Source organism: Manacus vitellinus, unplaced genomic scaffold, assembly GCF_001715985.3.
Source record: "Manacus vitellinus isolate BGI_N305 unplaced genomic scaffold, ASM171598v3 scaffold_5_pilon, whole genome shotgun sequence".
NCBI lineage: Eukaryota > Metazoa > Chordata > Aves > Passeriformes > Pipridae > Manacus > Manacus vitellinus.
In genome coordinates, this window is record NW_021940682.1 from 10,566,978 (window position 1) to 10,591,317 (window position 24,340).

At 44.2% G+C, this 24,340-nt stretch overlaps 2 protein-coding genes across 2 annotated transcripts in view; one reads left to right on the forward strand and one right to left on the reverse strand.

The window, feature by feature from the left end:
- The window catches only part of TRIM24 (tripartite motif containing 24), a 60,370-nt gene extending 55,660 nt beyond the window's left edge, over window positions 1-4,710 (forward strand). Inside the window, exons 16-19 of the mRNA XM_029963528.1 lie at window positions 50-182; window positions 1,224-1,298; window positions 2,559-2,708; window positions 3,778-4,710. Of these exons, the coding sequence (XP_029819388.1) occupies window positions 50-182; window positions 1,224-1,298; window positions 2,559-2,708; window positions 3,778-3,987 (568 nt within the window). The 3' untranslated portion in view covers window positions 3,988-4,710. The remainder of the gene's footprint in view (window positions 1-49; window positions 183-1,223; window positions 1,299-2,558; window positions 2,709-3,777) is intronic.
- Window positions 4,711-6,444: 1,734 nt separating this feature from the next.
- Window positions 6,445-23,128, reverse strand: SVOPL (SVOP like). Its single transcript, XM_025895980.1, has 14 exons — window positions 23,088-23,128; window positions 21,970-22,068; window positions 21,457-21,528; window positions 21,228-21,352; window positions 19,671-19,734; window positions 18,075-18,200; window positions 16,617-16,745; window positions 15,056-15,129; window positions 12,916-13,118; window positions 11,671-11,782; window positions 10,547-10,628; window positions 8,968-9,057; window positions 8,505-8,618; window positions 6,445-6,624 (listed from the first exon to the last, which is right to left on the reverse strand). The coding sequence occupies exons 1-14, from the start codon at window positions 23,115-23,117 to the stop codon at window positions 6,613-6,615; spliced, it is 1,332 nt and encodes a 443-aa protein (XP_025751765.1). The 5' UTR covers window positions 23,118-23,128; the 3' UTR covers window positions 6,445-6,612.
- Between the last annotated feature and the right edge of the window lie 1,212 nt (window positions 23,129-24,340).

Genomic DNA, 24,340 nt, shown 5'->3' on the forward strand with positions numbered 1-24,340 from the left:
AAGGGTGTGCTACCTCACTAAGGTCAATGTGTCTTTTTGTCTTCTTTAGTGGGGAGTGGATTTGTACATTCTGTCGGGATTTGTCCAAGCCAGAAGTTGAATATGACTGTGATAAACCTACTCACAGCTCTGAAAAAAGAAAATTGGAAGACAGTGTGGGTTTGGCGCCAATAGACCGTAGGGTAAGGATAAAATTATTATTTATAATGTTTTTAAGCTGAAGCAGTTTTGACTCGTGCTAGAAACTTTCATCAGTATTTTACCTGGTTTCAGTTGGTGACTTATGTAAATACACTGAAATTAGTATTTTATTCGGGGTCTTAAAAACCATTTATTGCAGAGTGGTAGAGAGAAGACTCGGTCAGGTGTGAGAAGTATGGCACAGATTATATGGATGATTGTGATTAGATTTATTGCTAATAGAGTGTCTAAATATTGCCAGTGCAGTATAGAATATAAGCAGGTCTAAAGGGTTATAACATAAGCAGGTTTGGTTGGAAATATGCAGATTTACAGCCTTTGGCCTTGCAGAAAGCACAATTACAGAGCAGCAAAGCACCTATGGAGCTGCTTTAGGATTTTATCTCTGTATATGATCTTAGTACTTTTACTCACCTGTCCAGAAGTGAGTGTTCCCCATCTTAGGGCTGGATGTACCCTGCAGGCATCCGTGTTGGGGTGGGATCCATCTGGAAACTGCTTGCAACCTTGGGAGATCAGTTTGCCCAGTTGGTCCAGTCTCCAGCAGCATTTTATACCCTTTTGCAGGCTGATGTGTACTAAAGTCAATGACAATCATCACAGCTCCCCCATCTCTGGAATGCATTAATTATGTGAGCATCCAGACAGTTCCTCCTGCAATTCCTACCTGGTGTTCTTATCTTAGGACAAATCACATTACCCATCAGGACACAGTGGGGACGGTGTGTGTGTGGAGGACACACTCCAAGACCTGACTGTCTGTCACACCATTATTTACATGTGCTCAATTTCTGGTTTGAGTTAAATGTAAGTTATTATTCTGATAAGGGATCAGCAAGCATAAAATCACACAAAACTATTTTTAGAATCTCTTTCAAGGCTCAAGATCTAGTGTAATATATTTGTACACGCAAAGAGGAAGGAGGAACACTGAGCATCTGTTCTGTGTTTTCTGTGGTTTGTGATTGTAGTATAAACCATGTCGGATTCTCGAATGACTTGGGCAATTTTTTTTTTTACAGAAATGTGAAAGACTGCTGCTATACCTCTACTGTCATGAAATGAGTCTTGCCTTTCAAGATCCAGTTCCTCCCACAGTATGTACCTCACTTCTTTCTATGTTAGTAGCAAATTTGCCATGTTTTTAGTGGCATTTTTATGTCCTATTACAGTCCATTATCAGAAGTCAGGTTCCCCAGACACCAAGTGTATTAAATGTGTTTAATTTTATTAAAACTATCTGAAGAGGGAAGTTGAAAGTTGAAGGGGATTTACAAGTAAAAATCCACAGTAACTGATTTTACTTAATACTTCAAAAACAGATTAAAAAAGTAAGTTCTGACCCTGTCTGCTAATATCATGTGCTGAGTGATATCACTAAAAAGGTGAATTGCAATATATTTGGGTTTTTAAATACCACCTGATGTTGAGAATTAGGGTGCTCCATAGTACTAATATGAAATTGAATTTCTTATTATTAGCTTGAAATTTATTAGTTTAAAATGGTGAACAATACCTGGGTGCGTTAGAAGTCTAAGGACACACAGAAGAGTTACCAGTGTGATTAGATGAAAAGATGTTCTTTAAGATAAGTCAATGGGGGAAGAATTCAGTAAGTAATATGCTCCTATGCAGCCTTTATTCCATTTGAATAGGAATTCTGAAGAACAAATCAGAGAGTTTAATAATAAGAAATGGCACAAGAGATTAATGGATTAATCATATGATGGTCATGTGTTACTAAATTCAGGTATTACAGCATTTCTCTTAAAATGTGAATCTAGTTAGGAAAAAAGTATAAAAATATTACCATTGGATTTCACATCTTATTTTCTAATTTCTAATTCTTTCTAAAGAAAAAGTAAGTCTTAGCCCTACAACCACAGTTTGAGTGTCAAAATCATTGATATCTCTGAAATTTGCCACCATTTCAAAGGACATATTTCATGACCAAACCTCATTTTAAGCCAACTCATTTACCATCTCTATTTTAGTTGTCATATAGTGGTCTTGAGAATAAGTCTTGATAGATAGCTTATTTGACTACATCTGAAAATAATGTCCAGACCAAGTCATTTGCTCTATAATATGTAGTCGTCGTAGGTGGAAGTTAATGTTTGTTTCTCTTTGATTTTAAAATGAGCATTGCAAGGAGTATATTTTAGCCAGCAAAACTGTCATAAGTCACTGTCATTCCAGAAACTGTCTGCATGTATGTTAAAAGTATAATTCTTGTATCTCAGGGTTGTAGTTTGAAGGTGAGACTAAAACCCTGCCCACTCCCTAAGATCTAAAGGTTTATAAAACAATAAGTAATGAAGGTGACTGCATTTGGTAAAATTTTTTTTTCCCTTTAGGTTCCTGATTACTACAAAATAATCAAAAAGCCTATGGACTTGTCAACCATCAAGAGAAGACTCGAAGTGACCAATTCATTCTACACAAAGCCAGAAGATTTTGTGGCTGATTTCAGACTGATTTTCCAAAACTGTGCTGAATTTAATGAGGTTAGAAAATTAGATACTGTATCGGGTTTTGTAGCCTTAGTTCTTTCAGGAAAATTGTAATTGGGGTAGAACTTGCAATGCAAGAATTTATTGTATTAAACTTACTTTTACGATGGGACTGCAGTGAAAATATAGATCACATTGAACGCTGCTGTGGTGTTAGATGATTATGCAGTGGAGATCTTTCCACAGAAGGAAGGAGGATTGTAACAAACATGCTAGCTGAATGGCAGGATAGCAGGTAAAGAAAAGGACAGTTGCCACAATGGTGGGCATTTGATTTAAAAATTGGTTTAATCCTCCTTGCCGCAGATCTTAGATTCAGTGGGATTTTCATTCTGGGAGCTCTGGACTCACCCATATGATTCCAAGTTACATGTTGAGTGATTGTTATTATTATCCTGTGCTGCATGTAAGGGAACATGTGGAACATGTGGTGAAAAAGGGTTGTGGGTGGGCCACAAAATGAGAGAGAATTACACTGGGAATAAAGGCTTCTCTGAGTGGCCTCAGTGGGGTTCTCATCCAGTGACCCCTTATAGGTGGGAATAATTCCTGCCATGGTGATCTCTGCTTCAGGAAACTGATGAGCTGTGGTGGCTCTGGATGACTTTAGGACTGCGTAATCTTCCATGTTACAGTAATTGTCTACCAAGTAATATTATCACCATTATTAAAAACTGTTTGTAAGCTAGAGAAATCCTAACACCTGGAAGACATACCTACGTATTTCACAGCATAGCACAACTTCTTTCCTCCCCCCCACACCCCTCAGTAAGGTTTTAGGAGGTTTTAGAATCTCTTCAAATAGCTTTTAGAACCCAGGCAAGTATGGCTTTTGTGACTGCCTTCTTTGGTAATCCCTCAGAGAAAAAGGTCCTTGAGGGTGTCAGCTGAAAGATTTATGCTCATACTGTTTTGCAGACTTGTGCTCTTTGGGACCATATGTTCCACAGGTGCCATTCTTGCTGCTGATTGATGTTTTCTGTAGTTTTTGCCTGAAAGACTTGATGTGATGTGAGTATAAATCTATTTCATGATGCACTGATGTTGTTAATTCACCCAACAGCCTGATTCAGAAGTGGCCGACGCCGGCATGAAACTTGAAGCGTACTTTGAAGAACTTCTAAGGAACCTTTATCCTGAGAGAAAGTTCCCTGTACAACCCAATGTCCAGAGTGAAAAAGATAATACAGAACTCACTGATGACTCAGATGATGACTTTGTACAACCCCGGAAAAAACGCCTCAAAGGAGAAGACCGTCAGTTGCTTAAATGAGCCACATGTGTTACTACGAAAAGTTTTTTAAAAACTGAGAATATTTATCACTGTTACCACTGTTTTGACTTGTAGGTTTGTGAATATTTACCAGACTTTCTACCCCTTGTCTGAAACAGAAATCTGTGGAGATCAAGGCATGTGAAGAGGTTCTCTGAAGTTCAAAACTTTCATCTCTTTTCTGGAGCAGCACAGAAATTACCATTTTTGTGGGATGACAGCTGTTTAACTTTGCTTTGAGGAAGAAGTTTGTATAGAATTGAACTTCAAAACATCACATGAGTTTAACATGTGGCTTTCTGAATTTGAAGAAAATATGATCTCACTGGACTTTTAATTTTACCAAAGGCATGTGGCTGGCCATAATTTGATCCCTTTGTACTGTATTTAACACAAGCCATGAAAAAAGGATGGTGTTATGTTATTGTCCTGCAGTACTGATTGGTACAGTGAAAGTGTAGTTGCCCCTAAAGAACTTATTGGGAATTTTAAAATGTAAGGGGGGGGGTGTATTAAAAATAACTTTTGAAAAAAGGAAGAAAAGGAACTTTTTTGAGAGTTTTTAATGGAGGAAGTAAAGGACAGAATACTTTGGTTTGCGCCATTTTTCTCACCACCAGCAAGAAACAATGGTATTGCTGTACTGTTTTGTTTAACAGGTGTCTCAAGTGTGCTGTACCTCTGTTTAATAAAGTTGATGGGAAAGTTTGTTTGCAACTATCAGACAGTCTTTGTGTATGTTTAAAGAGGGAAAAAAAATCATCCTTTGTGTCCACAAGTTCTTGTTCTTTTTCCAAGTTTATAAGTATGTTGTTGTCAAAATGCAACCATTGTTGTAACCAGTGGAAGTAGCCATTGTTACTTACTTGGGAGAACACAAGTTTGAAGGGAAAGATACTGCTCTTCAGCCCTTCATCTGTCCCTGTAACAATCACCAGAAGATGAGCATGAATTACCTTATTTTGTTCTGTCTACTTCCCAGAAGCTCTGACAACATAGATGGTTGGTTTTGCCCCCAGAGATTGCAGAGTTAGCGAAGTGCTTGTCTATGGTTGCCCCACTTACTGGCTTATAATCTTCATTTATGTAATCTTAAATGAAAACTGAGTGTTCAGGAGGGCAGTCTTTTGAATTAATTGAGCTCCGATTGTGCCGGAATTTTTCAGCGGGAATTGTGAAGACAGCTGAGTGCACACAAGCCTGCTTTTGACTTGCTGTGTAGTCCTAATGTTGTGCTGTGGATACATCACTGAAGAGACTGGATACAAGTGCTGTTTGTGCCTCCCTGCTGTGTACACATGCACTCAGAAAAAGGCCCTGGTTTTGCCTCTCACCAGATGACATGCTGCCCACCTGCCTTTGTCAGAGGGTGGCACTGCACACTAAAATGTAGTGGACACTCCCAAAGATGACTCAGTTGTGTTTGCAGCAGGCCTTTGACATAGCTTTTGATCATGTGGTGGATTTTTAGGCTGCCCTGAGCAACCATTTATTTTCTATTTTTCTTCTGTGTTTTTTTGTTAGTTTGTTTGTGTGCTTTGTTTTTGTGGGGGTTTTATTATTATTATTATTATTATTGCTTTTGTGGTTTGGTTTGCTTTTTTATAGAAATTTTTTATTACCTGAAGAGAATTGCTTGTAAATTCTACTATCCTAGAGTACCAGAAAAATAATAAAGAGAGGTTAAGGAGCAGAACAAGATAGTGAGGGAGACCATTCGAGCTAAACAAGTGTGATCAGTGCACACCACAGTAGCACAGACTGAAAAAATAAAGAGGCACTGCCATTGCAATATTTGAACTCTTAAAGATCTAGCAAAGCCTAGAAGTCCTAGATACCCCAGCACCAAGTTCAACAGTGCTTCCAGAGGAAGAAGGTGCTGTGTGTTTCCCTGGACCATAAGTTGCAAGCACAGATTTATTAAGAGGCTTTTAATGCATTTAGGTGAAGCTGGACACCTACTCAGCTCCATTCTCAAGTTATCCTGGTGGAAAACACTTGGGAGAGGAGAGTAGATGTACTCCTACAGTCCTTACTTAGCTGTCTGCTGTAAACTGCTTGAAAATGTCTCTCTTTAAATAATCCACTGGAAAAACTATGACTCACCTTTTATTTTGTGGTCTTGGACACCACCCTAACAATCCTCAGAAATTGTCACTGCAGTGAGGTTTGAGATGTTAAATTTTTTGCTACTTCATGCAGATGGTATGTGCACAAAGAGTTGAGGAAAGTATTACATTCTTTCAAGCTGCTATGGCGAAGACCATGTCTTCTTTGTGTATTTTCCCCCCCTTTACCTCAATTCACTGAATGGGTTTCCTATTTTTTTTTAAATTATATTGTGTGTGTGTGTTCAGTGTCACTACTGACAGTAGTAAGAACTCATCATCTCACTTCACAGGAAGGGTAGAAAGCATCTATTTATTGAATCATAAGAAAAGGAACATCTCTGAGAAATTTGCCATTTTTCTATACAAATCATAACATTCACACTGTTCAGTTGCAATTTTTTTATAATGGAAATGGTATGGAGAAGCAATCAACATCAAATGCAGCTCACAGGAAATGACAGATTCCAAAGGTTTATTTTTCTTTCCTACCCAGTCCAACATCAAACACTTGTTTTCATTTTACTTGCTAAAAAGGGAAAAGAAAAAAATACATAAAATTATTAAAATGCACATGAAAACCAACAGAAATGGATACACTGGAAAATAATATGCATTTGGATATGTCCAAAAGGTCTCACTTCTGACAAACAATTCCCTGACTGCTTCGAGAGTGGACTGATACTGTCTTAATAATCTGAAATGAGTAGATGTGCTTTTTAAATGTCAGTGTCTGGATTTCACAAAAAGTTACTTACATAGATCTTATTTAGTTGGTTCATTTTGACCTAGTTTTAAGGAACATATCTATTGCCTGGAGCCTTAGCACTAAATATTGCCATGTTAGAAGAGCTTTTACATCATGTATTTAAATTCCTGTGTGGACTGGATGACTGTACTGTGTGAGGCCCTTGGATGACATGAATGGCTACATGACAGAAATGTAACTTCTTAAGTGACCATGAGATAAGAGTCAAGTTGAATTTAAGATCTAAAAGGCGCTTCTCTGCCTACACAACAAGTTCTACAGATTTTTATTTTTCCGTTCTTTTGACTTGTGCCATGTAAAGGCCAGCAGCTGGAGTTTATAACTTATTTGTAACAAGGAGGATAATAAATTAATTGAGTTAGTGCCCCAGGAAAAGAGAGATCCTATTAAGAAACGATTTACACTTGTATTTTTCTCAACTGCTGTTAGCTGAAGTTATTCCAGTTGTAGCTGAATCAAAGCTTTTATATTTAAAGCGGTTTTAATGAAGTGTTTTCCTTAGTAATTATTGTAAATCCAACCTTATGAAGGTCTAAGTGGCTCTCTGGCCTCTTTGTATGGGTTTGAATTTCACCCAGGAAGGAAGAATAAGCTGGTTTGTCCATTTCTTTATGTAAACTTTGATCCTACCCCCTCCACCCCACCCCAGTCTTCTAGGAAATATTATACAGATACTTCGAATTACATAAAACCATAAAGCACGTGTTTTTCTAAAAGGCAGTCATTTAAGGAAGCAGGCAGCAATTAATTTCTTAACCCTTAAAATCCTAATGCTAATTGTCCCGTGAAGTTTGGGGGAACCCTAGAAGATGTGACCCAATGAAGTTAAGAGTGTGTGTTTGTGTGTGTCTGTATGTAATACATGTCTGTTTGTATATGTGGGAGTTTTGAAGTCTGGTTCCAAAGCCCTCATAAACCAGTTTGATCAATCATCTGCCATGCTTTAGGCTACTAAAGAATATGGATTATTTAGCCCATGGTGTTGTGGTTTATAGAGGTAAGACTGCAGAGTGACACAGAGTGATGTGACCATGCTGCATGCATGCCATGCCGGTATAGATGAACTGACTGGAATCACAGAAGTGCTCACCACCTCCTCTAATTAAACTAGTGTGACTTGCACATGGGAGGCTGGCTGAATTTAAACTTGCCTCCTTAATCTTTGTGCTTAAGTGTTTTGGCTGTTTGCTTTGTAAAGAACACTAACCCTAAGGGCTTAGCTAATGGACTGATGGAGGTGGAGCTGTAGCCCTGAATTTGATGAAGAAATGGCTTTTGTAGTTTAAAGTGTTCTATGCATCTGCTGTCCTCTCTTCTTGCAGCACAGGCAAACCAGAACATGTGCCTATGAAGTAGCAACTTCAAAGTCTGGATTGAAGGTAGAAATGAAGAGAGGCTTGCACGAGCTAAAGCTAACATGCTCACATGTAAACTGAGGTGGCTGAGGCTGGCATTCTGGTTTATTCTTTCATAAGAAATGAGTTTTAGGCAGCTGGAATAACTGCAACAGCATGTTCCTGTGCTTGCCTATCTGGCTTATGAAACCTCAGGAGAGTTCAGTTTGGATTCTGGCTGAATCATCAGCTCCAGTCTCTAAACAGCATTTAGATACACAGGAGCTGTGGGGTGGTGATACACACCTGCAGGGCCCTGCCCTTGGTCTCGATGGGCAGTGTGACCGCAGAGATCGCACAGACAACACACACAGATGAGAAAAGACACAGGGCCCCAATGAAAGAAGCGTTCATAAGGACCTGCAGGCAAAAGAGCATTGAACATGAGCTTGGTGGTATGGGGGGCTGGCACTTAATTAGGAATTAACAGTGAACAAAAGGTCACAAAGAGCTGAGAGACTCCGCAATAGAAAAATAATGTCTTGTGAATCTTAAGAGCTTTCAGGAAGTAACAGATACTACCAAGATGAACTCCATGATGAGAATTATGCAGAGCTATATCTGTCAGCGACCATCCAAATACTCAGTGTACAGGGTTGGGAGTGGGTGATTGATTACACCCTTTTATTTGGATGAACGTCAGGGGTATCTCTCTATATCTGACAGCAATGATCGCAATGTTTACCGACATTATCAAGCATGCTCTTACTTGTGATATAAATGGGGCCACCATAGCTCCAACACGGCACAGTGACCCACTTGTTCCCATCCCCAGCGCTCGCATTGTGGTGGGATAAACCTAAAACAGGCCAGAAAGAAATTGGATTAGTGCAACACCAATCTGTGATATCTGTACCTTTCTTTTTTGTTAATTTTTGTTCAGAGAGACCCATTGTGTTATCAAGGGCAGCTAGTGGGATAAGAAATGAAAAGAAAGAAAGGCTGCTTTAGGTCTTGAGCCATTACAAATCTCTCTTTTTTTACCCAAAGTAAAGTTTCAGGGCAAGTCAATCAAAGCTGGAGGTGATTCCCCTGCATTTGCTTAGCACCACTACTATCACCTTTCTCCCAGCTATGCTGGGCAGCTTACCCCAAAGTCACAGAGTTGGGTGCTAAAGTAAGAATTCAATTAATATTGCTGGGCCCATATCTGGAAAGCAGGAAGAAAGGACATTGTCTGCAGCCTTCAAGACTGCCTATTCATTTTTATCAGCAGCACTTTTGTTTAGAAGGAGGAAAAAGAAAAAAACAGATCCCAGTAAGAAAGCTCCAGGCTTAGAAGAATATGTTTTGTGTAGTTTATCTCTCACATTTCCCAAACACCTGTGCCAATAAAACACTTTAAGTATGAATTTTGTTTAACTTTTTTAAATCCTCTTAACAGATTTTAGCAAGTATACTCACATGAGCCTTTGTTCAGATACTTTACTGGGCCAAGTGAATGGAGTAAGTTAATTCAATAAGAGTCCAGGCACATGGCTTAAAAGGGAATTTTCAAGTTTGGTTTTGATCATTGATTAAATTGTGAGTAGAATTGTTTTATGATGTGGCTGTTGCAGCAATGCTCTTTACATCAACACCAGTCAAAACTACTAAAATTTTGGTATTTATACAAGCTTGGTGCAAGTTTAAATATTATAGTGCACTATTAAAAGAAATATCAGGCCAACATGGAGATCTACTTGTGTTTGCTCTTTATCACTTTACTCACTTGCAAGGAAATACGTTTAACTCCATACAATTGTTTTTTTTTTAAAAAACAAAAACCAAAAAGCCCAACAATGCATACTTAACTTGCAGAACTCATGGCTCCAAAGCTGTATGAAGGACAAGCTCTCTGAAGGATTAAAACTATTTGCAGACAGAACGCAGCAATTTCCATTAAGTGAAAAGAATCATATACATAACCTCATATACTACCTCAGTATTACATCAGTCCCTTTAGTCTGGAAAAGGTTCCTTTTAGTGGTAGCCTATTTTCTAACTGCAGGGGTTAGAGAGGGGAAAGATTGTGGGGTTTGAAAGATGGTGGTACCCAATATCCTCAGAAATAGTGGGTTTTTTTCAGCAGCTGGCTCAGTAGAGCATTCCTCTTCCACCTGCTCCTGTCATCTCCAGCTGGTTTTCTGATTCCTTCTCTGATCTTGCATGTGAAACAGTGTGGCCAGGAAGCCAGAGATACTTAGTTCAAGAAAGGTGACTAGCTAATCAATAAACTAGTAGATAGCATTCCTGGGTATATGCAAATGGTATTTCAAGCAGCATAACAAACTTCAAGGAGGACTCACCTCTGCTGTGTAAATGTAGATGGTGTTGAAGTTTGCTGAAACCAAGGCACGCAGCATGAAGAGAAACCCAACCATGCCTGCACTAGAGAGAAAGCCATGTGGGGCACAGTTAGCATCACTGAGCAGAAATCAGCAGAGATACAACCTAATATATGCACTGTGCTAAGCCTTTTACCAGCTTAATATAAGGGAAAGCATAAGGAAAAGCTGATTGTTGACAAGAAGTCATCGTCAAGGCATGTTTGACAACAGGCTATTACATGTAAGGTTTCCTTTAAGCCAGTGTTAGAGGCTAGAGAAATGATTTGAACAGGACCTGAGTGGCTCAGCTGGTGCCCTCAGCATCATGGTAAAGCCTTGACTTCCAGCCTGGCCCTCCCTTTTGGTCCCTGTATAAAACTTTTGCAAGAAGATATTATGGTCAGGCTCAGCTTTAAGGAAACCTGAAAATACTAACAGCACTGAAGCTCACTGAATGACTGGAAGCTTCCTGACATCGGCTTATTTAGCTTAACAACTATTTGCAGCCTCCACTCCAGCTCCCAAGTATTCCAGCCAGCCTCCAGGACCGGTGTTCCATGGGGAAGGGATGTACACCTGTGGCGAGCAGCCTTCAGGCTACCAGGCAGTTTAGAGGAAACTTCAATGTGAAGCCATCCTGATTTTCAGTAACTATTAAGCTCTGCCAGCTTGAGAGGGATCAATCTTACGCACGCTGACAAATTACAGCACCTGTGGCAGACTTTCTCTTGATGCCCTGAGCTCTCGTGAAGGGCCTGACTCTACAAGTTAGAGCAGACATATGTAACATTTCCAGAAAAGAAAGAAAGGGGGAAAAAAGTGAATGAAAAATATTACTTCTTTTCTAGACTGTGCTAAAAGCAGCTTGTTGTATGCTAAGGTGAAGCCATGTGGGCTCAGTAATACAAGTGAGCCCCTCTGCACACCACTGCACCACAGCATCTGCAGCCACAGCTTTCCCAGGAAGAAGGGGAACTAGTCAGAGGCTTTTTTCAGGTCTAAAAGAATTACTGGCCTGACAGACTGGTGACCTGAGAATACTATAGGTCTCGCCCTCAGCATTGCATGACCCTCAAGAAGACCCACAGTCTGAGTCAGAGTACCTGGAGGTGCAGATATTAAGGAGAAGAAAGAATAGGGCTGTACATGCCATGGTGATACACAGGCTCAGACGTCTTCCAAGGAGATTGATGCCAAGAATGTTCAGAGGATTTACTGGAGATAAAAAGGAAAACCATAAAACATTAGATCATCTAACTGCAATGATTGCCTGTCTTGACAGACGTTATGCAGTGTGCCTCAAAGACACCTGTCTGCATCCCCAGTGCCTACCAAATGTTCTATAAAATGCACAAACCCTATAATTCTTTTCCTGTACCCAAACCCTGTAATTTGCACCCATACTCCTTTTTTTTCATCCTTCCCCTCAGATGGCAGAGCCTGTGCTTCTTTGAAATTGCCCTGCTGTGCTGAGGCAGGGCACCAATGCCTGTCCTGAGCCGTGCAAGGAAGGCACCTGCTGGGTGAGCAGCACAGGCCTGGGTGGTTTTCCTCCCTCTAGCCACAGCCCAGCCAAGCAGCAGGGCCTGGAGTGTGCCCCACTGAGTGCCCCACTGAGCCAGGAGCCCAGCAGGCACCTGAGCACATCACTGGACTGATCCCAGCCTGGCTGCCCCTGCAGGACCCAACACCCCATTGCTTTGTTGTTCATCTGCTGAGACATGAACCAGGGAAAACGTGCACCTCTCAGGCATATTGTAACACTAGACCCACACACCACACCAAGTTCTTTCAAGAGTGCCACATGGATGCTTTAGGCCATCCTACCATCCATCCCCCAGTGCTCCCAGGCAGGCTGCACCAGGGAGCAGTTTGGTTTGTTGTAGATTCCCTGGGCACTTAGCTGTCCTTTGCTGTAGTGCTCAGCACAGTATCTGCTCCCAAGGCCACCATCTCTTGGAAAGTAGGGCACCTATGTGATACATTTAATTATGCCGATCTAACTATTTGCAATCCTTGCTTCTTTATGACTTTCCAAAATCTGCATATTTGGGAAGCCAGAATCAGTTCTGTTACGTTAAGAGCAATTTCCCCTGGAGTCTAACCAAGGCTGTTGGCACGTACTAACTGCAAAGGAGGTCTTTACCTCTGTTCCTGGAAGGACCTGTGCTGTCACCAGAAGCTGAATTATTCACCTGGGGAGCAATGCCCTCTGTTTCCCCTTTGCCACGGGCTCATGGCCTGTGTCCCAGAAGTTGCCAGCAATGCATGCACAGCTAAAACCTTTGCATTGAGCTCTGGCTGTCTGCAGTAGGGAACAGGAGGGCAGGGAGGGGAGGAGAGGTTACGTGCGATCTCTCCGGCTGTGCTGATGATCATGGTCTGGTAGGCAGTGGGCCCAAACAAGTGGCAGTGGCAGGGGCTGTGGCTCTCCTCAGAGTCATCACCAGAGTCCTGCACTGGTGGGGCTGCAGAGCCACAGACGACATCCCGCTCCAGTAACTCAGCACTGGCCAAGATGACACCATAATAAGCAAAAGCTATGCCAAGCCTGTGGGGAGAAAAGATAAATAAGGTGCAGCTATGAGCCCACAGTGAAGCAAGTTTACTGTCAGGACTTCTAACCCCAATGAGGTTCCAGGCTGGAGCAGCCTGTTCTTGAAGGACTGCACCCCGTGGAAGGGACTCACACTGGAGCAGCTCGTGAAGAACTGCAGTCCATGGGAGGACTCACACTGGAGAAATTCATGGAGGACTGTTTCCTGTGGGAGGGACCCTATGCTGGAGCAGGGGAAGAGTGTGAAGAGTCCTCCCCCTGAGGAGCAACGAATAGTAGAGACAACATGTGAGGAACTGACCACAGCCTTCATTCCCCATCCCCTGTTCCACTGGAGGGGAGGAGGGAGAAAAAATCAGGAGTGAAATTGAGTCTAGGAAAAAGGGAGAGGTGAGGGAAAAGTGTTTTTAAGATTTCATTTTATTTCTCATTACCCTACTCTAATTTGATTGGCAATAAATTAAATTAATTTCCCCAAGCTGAATCTATTTTGCCCATGATGGTAATTGGTGAGCAATCTCTCCCTGACTTTGACCCATGAGCATTAATTCATATTTTCTCTCCCTTGTCCAGCTGAACATGGAGAGAAATAGAGCAGCTTTGGTGGGTACTTGGTATCCAGCCAGGGTCAACCCACCACAGTCATTATGCTTGTCATTTTGCTTGCCCCTTATTTCTGTTTCTTACTCTGCAGCAGGTGACCTGCTGTGGCCATGCTGAGGAGACCCTGCCCCTTCAGTCCCTTTCTTAATGCAGGGCTGTAAGTGAAGACATTTCCAAACCACCCCTTCCTGGGGATCCAGGGAATCTCAACATCGGGCCTCAACACTTTCAGCTCCCATGAAGCAAATACCCAGGTTATTTTTTAGTCCTTACCCTTTCTACCCAGGGATTTTCAAGAGGAATTTTCATTAACTGGCTGGAGAGGCTCACATTGCACCCTGGCTGGCTGTCAAGAATACTGAATTGGTGATGGCAGCCTTGCCTTGTCTTTATCAAGTAATTCAGCATACGCGTAATCATAAGCAGGCTGAGAAGTAATTTTCACTTTTTTATTCCCCCCAGCATTTTCAGACACAAGTAGCAGAATCTGGGCTGCCTGGGGAGGCAGAAGATGCTTGGGGCAGGGAGGGATGGGAATGCAAACCCAAGAACATGCCAGAAACTCCTGAGAGAACTAGGAGAGAAAGGAAGATTAAAAAACAAAATGATATTTCATAACACTCATAACAAGTCAAGAAGAAAAAAAGCATAAAAAATTCAAGGCCTGGCTAGCAACATTTTGGGTCAATGTGTTCCCACAGACCTATTATTTATACATTTCCATTCCAGACAGCAAAGTCAATGAAACATGTATTACCCTCGCATACAGCTACTGGGAACATTGCATATGAAACCCATTTCTTCAATCTTAATTTTCCCCAGTGAGTGGAACTGGCACCAGTTAATGTGCTTCTGTCGGAGCCCTGTTTCACTGGGACTTTGGCTGGCCTGCAAATGTGGTATGTTTGTCTTCCTCTTGGGAAGAACAAGTTTACACCAAGAAGGGAAGAGGAGTTGCAGGGACGTGGTTGGTGTGTGCTGCAGGCAGGCGTGGGCTTTCTCCTATGGCTCTCACCCGGTTCCCAATCAACCTTCCATGAGCTGCCCTGTCCTGAGAAACGACTCATGGCACCCTACACCACCCTGGATGTCCAGCCCTTTTCTGCCTCTCTTAACAGCAACCAGTCAGGGTGTCTGAGGAATAGTCTGAGGTCAGGGCAAACCCATGGTGATCCATGTCTGCATACTCCCCTCCAGCTGCCAAGGATCTGCAGTCACCATCTGAGGCACAGTGGTGCCTTGTAATGGCAGAGTCAACAAGAGACTTCTACTCCCTGCATACTTTCAACTGAGAGAATGAGATGATAAACAAGAGAAAAAAAAATTACCATATGATCCATATCTGTAAAGTGGTTCTGAGGTATTTGGGGTGGATGAGGTCCTTGAATCTTCCTCCCCTTTCCTGCAAACCATATGTTAGAAACAGAAATTATAAAAAGGGCATCTTTTATACAGGGGCAAATGTTCTGTGGCAGCAGCTGCCACCCCAGGCCCCCCTGCCCTTGCCCCAGGCTGTTGGTGGCACAGACTGACAGATGGTGCAACACAGAACCCCACCAAACCTGCAAAGAGGAAAGCCTCGCTTCCCAAAAGATGCCCACAGGAGGATGCACTGCAAAGGATGGAAGGGGGGAGAAAGAACATCCTGAGCACTCCCAGCAGGTCTCACAGATCCCAGCAGTCTGGCCCCAGTGTGACCATGATGGAGCCAGAGGGGGCCTTGGTTGCTTCTTATGGGGCCAGCACTGCTGGGGTTGCTGTCAGCTCCCATTGCCCCATGTGCTGCTCTGCTTGTGAAGCAAGGTTTTGGCCTGAAATGCCAGCAAGCACAGACACAGGCAGGCACTGGGGGACCCTGCCTGCCCTGCTGCTCCCCAGGAGCCAGCAGCTGCCCCACACCCCACCACCGAGGGGAGAGGAGTTCACAGCAGTGGTTTGGTTTGCCTTTATTTTTATTTTCCTCCTCATTGGTTAAGCTTGAGAGGGTGCACAACCAACAAAAACGCTTCCCACAGCCAATGTGGGTCCATTACATAAATTCAATTAAACTACAGGGAAGCTTTAATCCTAATTAATTCCACTACAATAGCACCATCTTGCATGAGTTGCTAAGGACAATGTTTGGTGCCTGTGGGATTGAATAAGCAGAAAAGAGGTCCAGGAAAGGGACTTAAAAGAGCTGGATACTAATTTTGAGGCCCTTGACAATAGATTTGTCTAATCTTCCTCTCTTGGGGGCCAAAGGAGCCACCTGACTAAGTCCTCCCACCTACCATACAGCAGAGCCCAGACTAGGGGGTAAGGAGGAGAAGCCTGGGAGGAGCCTGGCCCCAGCTCCTCTCCTGCCTGCCCTGAAACACCCACACACACTTGTGGGCATTTCAGTCCAGCAGTGATCAACTCCTGAGTTGCTCAGCTGCTTACAGGTGCAGATGGTGGTAGCTGTGAAATGGTCTCTCCTGCTTTGATCCTCTTCTGCTGGTCAGTGGCTCCACACACATGGAACCTGAGGTGCTGGGACACAGTGGACAAGCCAGGCCAGGGCTGGGAGAAGCCTCTGGCAGCATTGAGTTGACCTCATGGCAGGGATCCTTTCAGCCTGCCTGGTCACAGCCCTGAGACAGACCCCAAGGGGCAGTTCCAAGGTCTCATGGCACAGGGAACACCTCTGTGGGACGGATGGGTAATAAGGAAGAATGTGCTTTGCCAGGAGCCCTTTTCATGGTAAAGGAAATAAATCTTTTCTTAGTACAATATTTTTTTTAGCAAACACAAATTGAGGAGAAAAAAAGCAGAAAACTCCCTTCCGTTTTGAGGGCCAAGATTCCAATCTCTCCAAAAGAAAAGCCCAGGATGGATAGGCTGGGCAGCAATGCAGCCTCAACTTACCTTGGCAGGCTCCCTCAGCACCCCCTCTGGCATCGCTGCCCCATTCATCCTGGCTATCCTCTGCAGCGTGGCCAGGGCAGCCCCCATGTTTCCCATGGACACGTTGTACCGTGCCGATTCCGGGATGAACTGAAAGCAGAGTGGCGTCAGAAAGCCTTTCTGCACCCCTCTTGTCCTACTCAGCTTCCTGTCACGCCCAGGTCAGGTTAGCAGGGGCACTCCATGAGTCAAAGCAGCCTTTTGCCTGTCCTCCTGTCCAGCCATGCCCTGGGGTACCCCTCCAGGTCCCCACATCCCTTGCTTGGGGGGCTCACCCTGCCCAACAAACCTGTTTCTTGGTCCAGCTCCCAGGATTCTGCCACTGAGCCATCTGTGTCTAGCACTTACGAAAGGTGGGAGCCAAAGATACAGGCTTAACAAAACCAATCCTGAATTAATTGACATTCTAAAATGAGACGAGGCACATGTGACTTACTTAAGCAAAAGTCCTGGAAGATACCGCAAGGCCATTTTAATAAAAAGAAAAGCATAACTGAAATTTAGGAACTAACTCACTCCTCCCTAGCATTTACAATGTTCACCCACACTCAGTGCTCTTTCCAAAATAAAATACTTTTAAATTATAAGCAATTACATCTGTATCACTGAAACATGAATTAAAGACTCATTTTTTTAGAAGTATGTACGCTGACTCAGTTTTTTTTTTTAATTCTGGACAAAGAACTTTTGCTATCCATTTTTTTTTCTGGCAAAAATAATCAAGGAAACCAAACATCAGAGTTATAGAAGTGGACACTCACAATGACCCAGCATTTGCCTGCCCAAGTGGCACCCCAGGTGGACTTGTGCATTCATTCAGCTGCAGGAAGGGATTTTACATCTGCGTGGCTTCCGCCAGCCACAGCTCAGGACTGCAGTGCCTGTGGACACTGTAAATAGGAATTTTCCACATCAACCCCACAAATAAGATGGTTCTTATGTCTGAGCTTGATACTTCTGAAGGAGAAGTAAACCTGGGGAAGCTGTGCTCTACCTTCACATATTCTGTGAACACTTTACTGAGGCTGCTTTCCTCAGCCATAGAAAATGTAAAGACTGAAGAGGGTGTACTGTGGCCACACTGGACTGAGGATATTAGTTGTGATTTTTTGCATACCCTGCCTAGCCTGTCTTCTTCTCGGTGCCTGGCCCATCACCCCAATCCCTGGGTACTGCTGGCATCCTGGACACTGAAACCTGGGGTGCTGAAGGGCTACAGAGGAGCAGCAAAGCCAAGACATCACAGGCAAGGTGACGTCTCCCCAGCAGCTGGTCTGCAGCTCCACCAAGCCATCAGGACCTTACCAAGGAGGACTAAAGGATTGTCCCAGCCTTACAGGGGGTGAAGAGCAGTGCCTCTTGGCACCTGGGGAGACATCAGGTCAGTGGCAGTGCAGTGGGGAGTGGAGATCTTCCTACCTTGAACAGCAGGATGAGAAGGATGCCGGGAATGGAAGCAATTCTGATCAACCACCGCCAGCCGATGGTTGGGTTCACCACTGATGCCAGGCCAATGATCAACAAAGATCCTGCCAACCAAAACACCTTTTCAAGGGAAAGAAAGGAGTTAAAACATGAACACATGGCAATGATTTGTTTATTTTCTTCCCTTCTGGTCTGATCCTATGGGTAGGTGGGGAACTCTGCTAGGGAATGCTGAGGTTCAACTGAGCCATCCCGTGGCTATCTGAGAAGCTGGCCTTAGGTGGCAGGAAAGAGGAAAAGACAAGGATTTGGGGAGGAACAGCTGAAGATACTCTTAATTAGCTGCAGAGGAAAACAGACAACTTGCTGTGGATATCATTGTACTTAAAGCCACTTCTTTTGTCCTTCCAGTGACTTCTCTGCTAATGCTCATGCTCATGAATTTTCCTCTTGTCTAAATCTCTGCAGGGAAGCAGCAGACTTACAAGCTCAGAAGGCAAAAACAGGCCAGATTTCCACTGCTGAAAGTTGGTGGCTCTCCAGTAGACTCAATGCCAAGTCTACCAAAAGAGAATCTGGCCTCCAATCTGCATGTACATTCCTCTCTGTAGTTCACTTGTTGCCACTAGGAGACATCCCTTTCCAGGGGGCCACCCAAAGGAGCTCAGCCAACACAAATTACACAAAAATACATAAAAGCTACAGCAAGTTCATGAATAATCTGTGTGCAGAAATAAAAAATTTCTAGGGAGAAATACAAGATTGTTCTTTTATAAACTCTTCTATTTCTGATGACACTTATGTAATGATGCCCTGGGATCAAAGAGACTGTAGTGAAAAGCGAATTATCCCTGCCACCAAACACATTTGGTTCAACAGTCAGATAAATCTGTGGGCTCAATGGGGTCTCCACTGATCATTTGCATATGCAGCAAGTGCCCATTGCAGAAGCCTTCAGTAAACAATAACCCCAGTTACTCTTGCTGTGGTCTTTGCCCAGCAAGTGGGCACAACCCTCACAGCATGTCTCAGGCCAAATTTGTGACTATGCTAGCCCTGTCCTGTGCAAAGCCCCCTGCCATCCCTGAGCAGGGACAGGGAGAGGCACAGATTCCCTTATCTGGGAATCACTGCATAAATAATTTGTTATGACTGGAGATCCAAAGAGAGGGGAGGATGAACCTCAGCATGGAGGGGCCTGGGAATGCCACTAGCTCCAGTGCCTGCTGGTCCATCAGCACTGGTCCCACCGGAGCAGGTAACCCCATTATCAATAGGACAACCATGAGACCGGTTGGTGTCAGCCAGCATTCAAAGTTCCCATACAATGCTTGGAGCATCAAATTATTTGAGAAGATATTGCCTCTCTTCTTGCCTCTCTTCTGCAGGCAGCTGCCTCTGTATGTCTTTAGTAACACAGATGCCACATTCCAGGATGCAGGAGGCAGCAGACACTCACTCAGACCCAGACAGGTGTGAACAATCTGGGAGAAACGCTGATGCGCTGGAGATCTGGCTTCCCAACATCAGTGAGACAAATCTCCTGGGACTCACAGCTAGAAAAAACAGTAACAGGCTCACTCTTCTTACCTGAGATAAGGGCAACATGTATCCTCGGTATCTGGTGGGCAAAAATTCAGTTTTTATGATAAGCCTAGCAAAAAAAGGAAAAAAATGCAGAAATATAGCAACACTGAGAATTTCCATACAAGTCAAGTAACAGTTTAGCTCAGCTCAGCCAGCGCTGGACATTGATGCCTACAGACAGAGTACCATCCCCCTTCCACCACTGAGCACCCAGAGACAAGGAATCCCTGCTCATTATGCCTTCCACTCAGGCAGGCACCGAATTACATGCAAAGGAAACACAAGGCATGAATCCTTTCTAGCCCATGCTCGTGGGGTACAAGCAGGTAAACGCTGCACTCTGTACATTAGGAAACCTACAAGAAGGTCCTGTGGGCTGATCGAAGTGCCAGCATAGGCATAGAGTATGTTCATAGAATCGAACAGTTTTAGTGAATTTTGTTTTCATTAAATAAAGACAACACTCTGTTCCACCTCTTAAATGATTCAATAGCCCTTGGTGCAGAGGGATCCTGGCACTGGCACCTCTCAGGCTCACAGGTGTGAATTGTGCTTCCTTGGTTGGACAGAGAGAGAGGTCGGGAAGGACCCACATTGGCTCCTTCTGTCTCAGCTGGTGAAGTGTTTCATAAAATGTGCAATTTCCCTCCATCATCATGAGGCTCAGCAGCAGCCTCCATGGCCAGGGAATGGGGACCTTCCTGTGAAGGAGGCAGTGCCAGGAGGTCAGCGGATGCATGACGCAGGTACAGGATGCCTTCTCGTCACAACAGCAGATCTTTCCCCCATTATCCTTCCTCTACTTCACCAAAGGGTGCTCAGACCAACATGACCAACATGACTGGGCTTTCCTGTGTGGGAAGCAACCAGGCTTTGAGGAACCATAGAAGATGCTGAAATGTTGCTTTTGTTTCCCTGAGAGAGACAAAATAGTTTTTTAACCAGGCTCCTAGTGAAGTGGTTGTTAATATTGTGAATTTCTCCTCTCTCTGCCACATCCCCCTTTCTGTCCCAACAGGACAAAAAGTTTCACTTAAGTTGGAATGTTTTACATAATTCAAAAAGAATTTGCTACTTAAGCAGAATTGTTGTGACTTTTTTTTTTACAAGGAAGCAGCCTTCACTCTTCTGTTACCTGTCTAATTGTTTTTTTATGTGCTTAATAATCCCTCTGTCACCAATTTAACGTAAACCAGTTGCCCCTTCTGTCCCAGGCCTCAGGAGTCCCTGGGAACTGCAAATTAGTTCGATTAACTAGGATTTAGTGAAATTACAGAACAGCATTTTGGTGATATGGGAATTTTCTCCCCTTTCCCCTTCCAGCCCCCCTGAAGGCCCCCGCTCCACCATCGCCTTCAGGTCACAGCTCAGCCACAGCTCACTGGGCTCAGTGCACAGAGACCCAGCACTCCACCAGGGTCAGCCAAGATGAGCTGGAGGGCCTGTCTTGCTGTAAACCCGGGAACTCAGCCCCTCAGGGCCCGTCAGTGCCTCTGTTAAGTTCCCTGGGAAGGTGAGCTTGCCGCTGCCCGTGCCACAAGGCATGAGGCACAGCCTTACCCTTGCGCGTGACCCGACACACCACCTCCTACCATGGCCCGCAGGAACACAAACCAGATGTAGGATGGGGCAAACGAGGTCAGCAGGGAGAAATAGGCTGCCCAGAGGAATGAGAGCAGCAGAATCTGCAAAAGGGGAAAAATCAGGGTCATCAAACCACAGGCTCAGCCAGGTGCATGGTTCCCGTGGAGCTCAGGAAAAGGTGGTGCAGCCCCCAGCACTCACTCACCTTCCAGCGGCCATACCTGTCAGCCAGGAGCCCGAGCACTATGCTGAAGACCATGTAGCCAAAAAACACCATCTAGGGGGAATTGAAACACAGCTGTGGAGGGCCCACTCCCAGGAGCACTGGGAAGCTCTACTCTTTGAACTGTGGGTGAGCTGCATGCTCCCAGGGCAGCAGGATGAACTGCAGTGCCCAGAATCATGAATAAGGCAGCTATCAGGGGATGACCTCCTTTGTGTGGGCACTCACTCCTTCAATCCTCAAAGCTGGGGGATGGATGGCAAGGGCATCAAAATAAGAACATGGAAGTGGGGACTTGCTTTGGCATTGTAGCTCTGTGAATGGACATCTGCTCTTGTCAGCTTGATTTCTGGTTTTCTACAGTTGTGGTACTGTTCTTATTCCTGAACAGAGGCCCTAGGAATTTATTTGGCCCACTGGGAAGTGTGCTTTACAAAGCCCCTGACAGTGACCACATGGTGGATAACCTGTCTGGAGGGAACACAAGTCACTCACCGTTGTGACGAAAGCCACCTGCCAGTCTTGAAGCTGCCACTCACATCGGATGAGAGGGGACACAACAGTTATTAGCATGATCTCCATGGCTTCAGCCACCTTTGGAAACAAGTGTACCTGTTAGCAAGAAGGGAAACCAGAAAGAGCCCACAGGGGAAAGTCTCTCAGTCCTACAAGCCTGCACCTTGGCAGTCCCACAGTGTCAAAAGAGTCCTGTGAAGCCATGGTGCCTCCACAGTGGTCTGAGCCCTGTGCCTGATCTGGAAGACGCAAGCACTTGGCAACAGGGAGAGGAGGGGAGAAAAGTGCATCTAGAAAGCAGGTATCTAGGTACACCCTGTATCTAGGAAGTTTGGAAAGAGTCAGTCCTTGGCAGTGGAGACTCTTATCCTGCTGTGCTAGTGGAAGACCTTCAACTACCTCTGGAAATGAAACTGCTTGGTTAGGCAGCTGACTGTGAATTCAGGAATCTAACATAGAGATGAACTCTTAAAACTGCTTTTGATTAAAAACTTCATAGGTCCATTGGCTGTTTGCCCCAGCAGCTGGCTTCAGTTAGGAGTGAGGCTATTGTTTACACATAGTTACAGACTTCTATGACTCAGCTGCAGTGATTCTCTTGAATATACCCTCATTACATCTTTATCCCAGCCTGGCCTCAGGCTTTTGCCCAAGTTCTCAAACCAGATACACCATTCACCCAAGACCATGAAAGTTAGAAAATTTTTCAGGTAGCCAAGGGTGAGAAGATGGCAGCCCTCCTGTGCTGTGTTGCTCAGCATTTGGGCACCATGGAGATGACATGGAAAATGCCAGTGTGAGGCTGAACCTAGCCCTCAGGCACTACTGAAGACATGCCCTGACAGTGCCTCAGGGCAGGAGCCAAGCCACTCTGGGCCATCCAGCTCAGCTTTGCCCTGAGATAGGTGTGATATCCACGTGGCCAATATCTACTTTGGCCAAAGATGACAAGAGCAGAAATCCTGCTTGAGAAGGTACGTGTGGGAAAAAAAATGGGCTACAATATGTGCTTCCAGTGTTTATGGTTATTACTGCAGAATAATAAGAGAAATAAGAACATTTTTTTCAGGCCAGTGCAGATGGCTGCAGATACCTACCACAGTGCTGCCCATGATGAAGAAGAGCATGATGTGGAACCTCCCAAACCCAATGGTTTCCACAGCTTCTTCCACTGTAAATGTCTTCTGCCCTGAACACCAAAGGGAAATAGAGAAACAGAAACTGTCAGCAGTCAAATTTTACCTCCTCTTCATGAAATGTCAACGTTTTTCATGCTCCTGTAGCAATGAACCAGGAAGAAGACTGGAAACATCTACCAGTTGTGTGTTCACTGACCAGCCCCTGGGCATTCTGGTGACCAGGCATGGCAAGGGGTTGCTGAAACAGCAGCCAGTGGTAATGGAGGAAGGACAGCCTTGCACTGAGTTACCCCAGCTGCTTCAGAAACCTATGGCTTGGACTGCATCTGGGCAACGCTCTACTGCCTTCCCCTGCCCAAACTGCTGTGACACTCAATCCCTCTGCACTCCTGGGATACAGTCCTTCTCCCAACAGGAGTGGTGCGAGTTGAGGGTTGCCCCAGGCCCAATTCCTGCAAGATGAGCACAGCTCTGAGCTCTGGGCTGTTTCATGCCCTAAGCCTTTATTCTTGACTTCTTCACCACCCTCCACACTTAACCCATTTAATGGTCAAAAGAAGCATCTCAAGATCAGGGCTGGGTCACCCTTCTAAACAGACTTTGCAGAAAGATTTCACTATATGAATACTTTCAAACTCTTACTTAGGTAAAGTCAGAGCTGCATAAATTTTTCTGTCAGGCCATATATTTCCAAAAAAGTAATCTCAAGCTCATCAAGACTACCTCTGAAATGAAACAGAACTAACTGCAGAATTTCAGAAGAAATTCGGGTTTTTTTGCAAATGCAGGCCCTTTTAGATGCTTTTCAACATTTTTTTCACTTTAAAATACCTCTGAAATAGAATAAAATTTTAGAAAAAATAATATCCAAAATAAATGAGTCATCAAATCACCAATAAAAAAAAATGTTTACACAAAGCAGAGGCCTGAGAAAAGCCAAACCAGCCAGCTCTTCCCACTGCTGTACGTAGCAGTCACCAGCCTGGTAGCTGTGATGGGAGAGGAGTGGTATGATGCTGCTGTTTGTGGCTCCAGTTACAGAAGATTTAGGTAGCTGGAGTAGCAGGACTGAGGACTCCCCCCTACCCCAGCTAAATGAGGACCCAGATTTCTAGTCCTGCCAATACAAACCCACCTTTTGGTGATTCTTTTCTCTCTGTGTGGATTTCCTCCAAGTCAATAGCATTTTCTGCCTCTTCTGGTGCAGTGGC

Coding starts and splice junctions, on each gene's coding strand:
- SVOPL (XM_025895980.1), bottom strand. CDS start 23,117: ATGCTCTTCTTCATCATGGGCAGCACTGTG. Junction 21,353..21,456: donor ACAGGTATGGCCGCTGGAAG/GTGAGTGAGTGC, acceptor CCCCTTTTGCAG/ATTCTGCTGCTCTCATTCCT. Junction 9,058..10,546: donor TCTACATTTACACAGCAGAG/GTGAGTCCTCCT, acceptor GGCCTGTTTTAG/GTTTATCCCACCACAATGCG.